This window comes from Bubalus bubalis, chromosome 24, assembly GCF_019923935.1.
Source record: "Bubalus bubalis isolate 160015118507 breed Murrah chromosome 24, NDDB_SH_1, whole genome shotgun sequence".
NCBI classification, from domain to species: domain Eukaryota; kingdom Metazoa; phylum Chordata; class Mammalia; order Artiodactyla; family Bovidae; genus Bubalus; species Bubalus bubalis.
Window position 1 is genome coordinate 15,504,187 of NC_059180.1, and position 7,724 is coordinate 15,511,910.

Genomic DNA, 7,724 nt, shown 5'->3' on the forward strand with positions numbered 1-7,724 from the left:
CTCCCTTTCTGCCGCTTGGCTTAGTCCACAGGCTGTCTGGCTTCTCGCGCACGCGCGTGATGCTACAACCATCAGGCTGGCCGCTCAGCGGGATCCCCCGCCGTGCCGGGTGGTTAGAGCACGCGGCTTGAGCGCCAGTCGAGCGTAAAGGAAGCTTTCGCGTCCAGTTATTGCTCGGTGCAGGAGTGCTGGCCTGGGGTGTGCGTGCTAACAAGATAAAAAGTTTGCATTGTGTGCCAGACACTTTCTCACATAGGAACTCATTTGACAGAAATCTCTTAGGAAGGTACTACCATCAGCCCCATTTTACAGGAGAGGGAAATTGATAACACTTTCATTTTCCTAAGCAGGATTTACTCAGGAAGCTTAGCTCCAGTCTGTGCTCCTGGCCACTACTCTACATTTAAGTTACGAAAGATGTAGTGTGCCGCTTGTGTTCTCTGGTTGCCTGGGTTTCCCTTTTAATGTGAACATTATGACAGCTTGCTTTCTCATGTATAAAATGGGTGTAATTCTCATAGGGCTATTTGTAGGTCAAGTACCTGTGACAGGTTGTTGTAGGTGCTTACTTATAGCTGATTATTATTAGTTCTTGAATCCAACAACAGATTCTTGGCCTGTGTGTTAGAAGGAACTCAGGGCTATCTAGAACAGGGCTTCAGTCCACTCTGGGACTTTCAGCCTCTTCCTTTTTTTTTTTTGCTGTGCCACGCAGTGTGCAGGCTCTTAGTCCTCCAACCAGGAATGGAACCTGCAGCCCCTGCAATGGAAACATGGAATGCTAACCCCTAGACCACCAGGGCATTCCCTCAGTCCCTGACCAGGGTCCAGAGTCACAGTATCTTCTGGAGCAGATTCAGAAGTATCCCTCTGCATAGGAAAATTCTCAACCCAAGAAGTTATCTCCAATGACCATTCCTCTACCCCATTCCCTATATCCCACTTCATGGTCTTTCCTGGTACCACCCTCATTTCCCAGTTTTACAGGCCAAAGTAGAAACATTAGCCAGTACTGGCAGTGAATCTCAAACTCTGCTAGAGACATACAGAAGAATCAGAAACATATCGAAAACTTTACTAGAAATATAGAGAAAAAATAACTGCCTCAGAGACTTTCCCCCATCCCCTCAGGACGCATGGACAGACAAATGGAGCTTCTAAGTCCGATGGGGCTGATCTTGATCCCCTTCCTCCTCCTCCTCCAGGAGTGAGGCGTCCAGCTCCTGGAGTCGCTGCTGCAGCAGGGGTTCTACATCTGGGCTGGGGGCAAGACTGGGAGGAAGGGTCCTGCCAGCTGTAGCCCGGGCCCCTCGAGATGGCCGCCGGGATCGAGGAAGACTGCTGTCCCGAAATTCTACAGTCCGCCGGAGCTTCCTTGAGCTGGTGAAAATCAGAGTCCCATTGCGCTCCCGGGGTTCCTCAAAGATGGTCTCAAAGGTCCTGGACCAGGCAGGGAGGAGTCCAGGTTACCAGCATGCCCCCTGATTCCAGTTTTCCCTCTGTCACCCCTAAGCCTTCAAAGTTTCTCACCTCCTGGTTGTGGGTGACTGGTAATTCTTGTTGGTGTAAATTTCTTCCAAGCTGAACTCCTTCTTGTTCAACCTACGAGCCAAGAGCAGACGTCACTGAGAAACCTGGGGCCAGTGGGCCTGGAGAAGGGATAAATAAGGCCTGGTCTATATTTCAGTTTCTTGGATCTGTCAGGAGCCAGGAGCGCTGCCTGAGGCAGACAGATGGTTCTACATGCAAACCACGTCCAGAACAAATGGAGTCCTCCAAGCTTGACTGAGAGGAAGCAGAGCCACACTCAGGGGACCTGAGCCTACACCTGCTTCAGATCCATGCACGACAAGCTTCTCACCTGACTGGCCGAGGCAGCCCCATTGGTGTGAGGTTTATTTGAGAACGGGCAGGTGTCCTGCGTATTCTGAATCGAGAAACCTTCCCGATGGTCTGCAGAGATGGGGCAGAGGGTAAAAAGTGCAGCGTGGACTCAGGCTCCCACTTGTCTCCTCCCCGTTCACCTGTACCCCTACCTTGGTCTCGGAATCTGGAAGCACCTGGTCTTCTGGGGCCCTTGGCTCCTTTCTCTTGGTTGAGCTCAACCTGTAGAGAAGGTCAAGGCTCAGAGCCAAACAGCATTCCCAGCTGCCTCCCCCTCTCCTGCCCACTGGATACTAGGGTAGGAGGCTAGGCCCCCTCCTGTGGTCAGAGCTTTAAGGAGGGTTTATCAAGAGCACTACCTGGGTTCTGCAGGTTCAGAGAAGGAAGAGGTGGATGCAGTAGACGAGCAAGATGTGACGAGGGGAGGAGAGCCTCCCACTCCTCCAAGAGGGAAGACCTCTTTCCGGAGACAGGGCCGAGGGGGTGGTGGGGCTTTGGCCATCTCTCCACCACCCACCGTGTGCCGCCGAGGCCGTGGCCGGCTTGAGGGGGCTGGAACAGGGGGCCAGCTGCAGGGATCTGGGCCAGGGGGCCCCAGGTCAGGGCAGGAGTGGCTTCGGCCCAGAGAGGGCTTAGTGAGAGTTGCTGGGGGGTTCTGGTCTTGGGCCCGCCATTGGCGGATAGGGGGCCGGGGACTGACTGTCACAGTGCCCTCAGAAGCCCCGGGCTGCCCAGCCTCTGAGATGGCAATCTTCAACTCCAACTTCATGGGGGGTGATGGGGGTGGGGGCCGCGGGGCTTTGTTGGGTGTGAGGAAGATGTCAGCAAAGCTCTCCAGCTTGGAGCGGACGGAATGGAAGAGGGGGGCCAAGCCCCAGGGACTGAGGCGGGGGCGTAAAAGGCTGGACGGCGGTGGGGTCGATGGGGGCTCCAGAACAGGATCTGGGGCTGAGGAAAGGAGAGGGTCAGGTGCTTATTCCTTAGCTGCAGGTGTCTAAGCCCCACTTCAGGAACCTTAGTCCCTCCCCCAAACACTAACCTTTGCCCACTGAGGAATAAGCCCAGCCCTAAAATACCAAGCCTTAAATTAAGAAGTTAAGCTTCGGTCTCTGAACTCTAAACTCCATCATCACACACCAAGCTCCGCCCTGAGAGGGAGTTAAGCCCCATCCCCACCTCTGCACCTGACACTTCTAAGCTCAGCTAGAATTTTCCAGAACCCTCCTTCTCATCCATCCGAGTCCTTACCTGGTGGTGGGCTCGCCAGAGGGTTTGCAGACAGGGCAGATGGACGGGATGGGGCTGGCAGGTCCCTGGACGGAGGCTTTGGCTGGTGAACCATCACCTTGGGCTCAGCTCTGGGGTGAAGGGGCAAGTTAAAGGCAGAGGAACCTTTCACATTCAAATCCCACCTGAGCCAGGACCTCCCCTGTCCCTTAATGCTTCTGAAGGTGCTGCAAGGAAGCACTGGACATGTAAAGTCTGATGCCCCTAGCTTTGGCTGCCTGGATAAGAGCTGCCACCTACACATCTTCATAATCCCTTCCCAGCCCTCTCACCTTCTCGCTGGGACGATGAAGTTGGGAGCCTCATCAGCAAAGCCCTGGATATAAACAGGGGGTGTTTATGGGGAGGCAGGGAAGCCCCCTGTGGCCTCCGTAGCTCCCCTATCCCAACTCTGTCAGTCTCCAGATGCCTGCCTGCGTTCATGCTAAAGACTTTTTCATATAGGTCTTTGTTCAGGCAATGTCTTCCAATCTAAAATGCCATCCTCCTTTTTCTGAGCAAAATCCACCCCATAGTCCTCCCACAACTTTCTTCTATGCCCAGTGACATGCCTGCCCCCAACTGAACCCCTGACATCTTTCCCTGAAGTTCCCATACCTCAGCTCGGGGTCTGGAGCTGGCAATGTCCTGCAGCATCACTACCAGGGTGGGCTGGTGCACCTGGTCCACCTTTTGTGAAGGCCCCTCCTCTGGGCCAGGTGTTGTCCTTGACTGCCGCCTTGGGGTGGAAGGGGGCCAACGGATACGGCTCAAGGGCTCTCGACATAGGTGCAATGGGTCGGGAGGCCTAGAGAAGGAACAGGAAGATCAGTGGGGCTCAGCTGTGTTCCCAGCTCCTCCCCCCCATTCTGCCATTCTCACCTGGCTTGTGGGGACCACGTGGCCTGCCGGGGTGGTGAGGCAGGCGGCTGGCTGCGAACAGAATCCTGATGGTTGCTGTGGTGTCGTGGGGTGGAACTCTCTTCCTGGGGCTCCAGGGGGACCTCAGAGAGGAGGAGACGTCAAGAGGAAGGTGATGGAATGAGGCTGGACCAAACAGGGCCTCCCTATGCCTAACAGTGCCCATGCCATCAAGATGACAGAAATAGTGGCTAGAATTCATTTGCAATCCCCAAAGAAGAGGTCAGTTATGGCCCGAGCTATTTGGTATGGGGCATGGGTAATGTCACCCAGGCTATTTGCATAAATGAAAAGGACAGGGTGACCTGGAGTGAGTCATTGCCCTAGTTGGGGCCTCAGTTTTTCTAATCTGTGCAATGGAGCCAAAGACCTCAGCCTGCTTCCCAAGCATTGCCTAGAAATTGGGCTGGGAAGAAAGCAGGGGAGTTTCTCACACTTAAGAATTGTGGGGATGTGGTTTTGGCACCAGAGACCTGCCCAATTCCAGGTTGGAGTAAGTGAAAGCCAAGCCAAAAAAAAAAAAAAAAAAAGCATTAGGGAGACTGACTGATGAGTGTGAGAATGAGGTGTTTGGACCTCAGTGATCTTCACTTGACCTAGTTTGACTTTGCTACTGAGGGGACCTGATGAAGAAGGGGGCCTCTCAGTTCAAGAGGCTCACCATGCGGGCAGCCATAACATCTTCCAGGACCACGGCCAGGACCCGCCGAGAGGCTTTTTCCAAGGGCGAAGGGGCCCCGAGAGGCTGCAGTTTCGGCCGTTTTGGGCTCTTGTCTCCCCATAATGCTCCAGCAAGGGGTTGGCGGCACAGACGCTGCCGGCCAGGCGTGCTGAAGGATGAGAAAAGCAGAGGACGGTCGCCTGAGCCTGTTGTTGGCCCTGTGGTTTCCCCGGTACGGCCACCAGGCTCCCCGTTTCCCGGGCTCAAGACAGGCGGGCGGGGTGCGCTCTCACCTGGAGTCCCCGGGCAAGTCCATGGGGGAAGCGGCGGCTCCGGGGAGTCCCTGGGGGATCCCAGGTTCCAGCCTGGGGTGGGGGGGGGAGCGGGGGAGCGGGGAGTGAGGGCCAGCCCCTCCCTTGGGGCTCCACCCTTCATGGTCCGCCCGCGGCTCCCGGTAGCCCACGGTTCGGAGCCCTGGGGCGCGTAAGGGCGCCCTCGCCTGGCTACCGGGAACGGGTGTCTCCCCTCTGCCGCCGCGGCGATCAGCGATCGCCCTGCCTGAGCCGCGAGAATCTGGGTTGCAGCGGTCCCAGTTCTCCCACGGCCGAGATTCCTGGGGCCTTTGTCCCTGCAGATTCCGCCCTGAGATCCCCGGGATCAGCTGGGATCCCAGTCCTCGGAGGCTCAGTTTCCGCCGGATCTCTCCACGGAGAGTGGCCGAGCACTCCGAAGCAATACTCGCACACGCCGGCGGCCCTCCCTCCCACCTGATCCCCTAGACTGGATCCCCGCGGACACAGTGCTCCAGCGCGGTTCCTCCAAACAGACGCCGCGCCAGTATCCTCCTCTCCCTGTGAGCTTCGGCTCCGCAAAGCTACACTCAGACAGAGGCGGCCCGAGCTTGAGCATCACGAACTCAGTCCGGATCCCCGGGGATCCACTGTCAAGCAGATAGCCCTTCACTCCAATCCCGGGAGGTCCCGCCCACAGACCCCCTCCCTCCGCCCTCCCCTGATCCCCGCCCAGCTCTCCCCAGCCCGGGTCCAGATGGTTCAAAAGTTTCTTTCCCTCCCTCCTCCCGCCCTCTCTCCAGCCGCTCGGTGCCCTCCCCCGCACGCCGCTCACCGCCGCCTCCCGCGGATCCCGGGTCTTCGACGGCTCCCACCTCCGGCTCCTTTAAAACTAGCCTTACCCAGCACTGCCCAACCGCCGAGGGCCTTCTTCTCGGAGCCTTTGGGCACCGCCCAATCGCCGGTCCTGGTCTTCCGGGGTGGTGAGAAACTAACTGAAGCCGCCTGGCGGCCATCATGCCTAGGGGTAAGAAGCCAATTGGGCAGTGCCGCCATTATAGTTGAACCCAGATTGTGCTGTCCTCGATGAACTTAAAGTGGACCGGACGGCGTCTTCTTTTCTGGCCGGTGAGTGGCCGAAGTCTAGGGCAAGTTTCTAGAGCTACTGAGGCAACTCTGGTGAAGCTAGACTGCCGCCACGTTTTTTAAGGGCATCTTCCGGTTCTTTCGTTCTTAGACCAATAAACGTGAACTGAGTGCTAACGATATGTGAAAGTTTCCTAGAGAGGCCCCATTGAGTCGGTTTCCAGTTCCATTCTAGGTTCCTGAATCACGTTACCAGGTTGCCAGGGAAAAGTTTGGCAGGGGGTGGTCGGGGCCAGAGATTAGCGCTGGTGCCGACTCAAGCTTCTTTGCTCGCTCGGTGTCCTGGAGAGCCTGGGCTGAGTCAAAGTGAGGAGGAGGCTGGGGCGTTCACTTCACCCGACTGTTATGTACCTCTTCCTGCAGGAGAGGAGGTTTCTATAGAGGACGGGTTCCCACGAGCACTCTGAAGAGGAGCCTGGCTGATGGGGTGTGTAAATAATCCTTAGCAGTAAGGGATCAGGGGTCCTGCTGCTTAGAGAGGCTGCTTCGTGAAACTTTTAAACCAGGAGCCTGCTGTTGGGGGTAGGTAATGGGCTTGTACTGGCTTCTGGACTGTGAACGCGCCCCCACTGCTTTACCAAAGCCCATGCCTCCACTAGTTCTCTTTCCCCAGGATTCGCTGGTACAAACTAGTACTTATTTTTCCTGATAGAACAAAAAAGACTAAAGCCTAAAATCGCGTCTGAATGAAGATGAAGACTCGGCCCAACATAATTCTCTTCTATGGGATTGAGTGATAAGAGTAATGACCCAGAAAGGATGATGTAAAAAGACCAGCACTGGTAAGTGTTGGTGTGGAACGTGAAGACTCCCCAACTCTGTAACGAAAGACTCAACCAGATAGGTGTCCTAGGACTACAGCCACTCTCTGTAGTACAAGGCTGGCTGGGTCCTCTGGAAATCCATCATGAGACTTCTGGTGAGAATAAGCAACAACTGGTTCAACTAGAAGTGTTCTCTCTTCCCCTGGAGCAGGGCTGGCTACACAGGTGCATGAGGAGGGTCCCTGCTGGTATGGCAATGCATCCAGCTCTAAGTAGAGATCCCTATCCATCTTGGTAAATTGAGAGGCCTCCTGTAGGCTTTCACTTAAACCTGCATGCTTAAACACAGAGGTATTTCCCAGATTGCAGGTTAATGAAATGCTTTCAAGGGCAGAGCAAACCTGATCTGAGTTTTGATTCTCTAAGTCTGCTGAAGAAGTCAATGCCAAGGGTAAAGGGAGTAGCCTAAAGAAGGGGCCTGGTTTCTGAGAATCTGGTTGGGGAGGGCTTGGCCCTCAACTCAGGCCAACAGTGATGACTCTTCGTACCCTCACAGTCCTGCCTCACCCTTCTTTGTAACTACCCTTTCAACAACTCTTACCTTATCCACTACCTGTGTACATACCCCAGGCAAGGCCAATGTGTGCTGATCAGTGATTAGAGGCCCCTCCCAGCCTTCAGTGGAGCAGGTGATGTCGCTGGAGATTGGCACATCCATGTATCTATTCTTCAGAATCCCTGGACCCTGTTAGACTCTGGGTCTCAGATCTGCTTAACTGGTCCTGGCCTTAG

The 7,724-nt window shown here is 55.4% G+C and overlaps 1 protein-coding gene across 3 annotated transcripts; it reads right to left on the bottom strand.

Moving 5' to 3' along the window:
• Window positions 1-1,054: 1,054 nt before the first annotated feature.
• PRR14 (proline rich 14) lies at window positions 1,055-7,000 on the bottom strand. 3 transcript variants are annotated; one of them, XM_006070425.3, is made up of 12 exons: window positions 5,858-6,078; window positions 5,026-5,097; window positions 4,733-4,901; window positions 4,033-4,154; window positions 3,769-3,958; window positions 3,444-3,487; window positions 3,133-3,242; window positions 2,244-2,832; window positions 2,037-2,106; window positions 1,862-1,953; window positions 1,531-1,602; window positions 1,055-1,440 (listed from the first exon to the last, which is right to left on the bottom strand). In XM_006070425.3, the coding sequence occupies exons 1-12, from the start codon at window positions 6,076-6,078 to the stop codon at window positions 1,158-1,160; spliced, it is 2,034 nt and encodes a 677-aa protein (XP_006070487.2). In that variant the 3' UTR covers window positions 1,055-1,157. The 3 variants fall into 3 exon arrangements, with proteins under 3 accessions (XP_006070487.2, XP_006070489.2, XP_006070488.2); XM_006070427.3 differs by lacking the exon at window positions 5,858-6,078 and adding an exon at window positions 5,500-5,693; XM_006070426.3 differs by lacking the exon at window positions 5,026-5,097 and having other exon boundaries at window positions 5,858-7,000.
• Window positions 7,001-7,724: the final 724 nt, after the last annotated feature.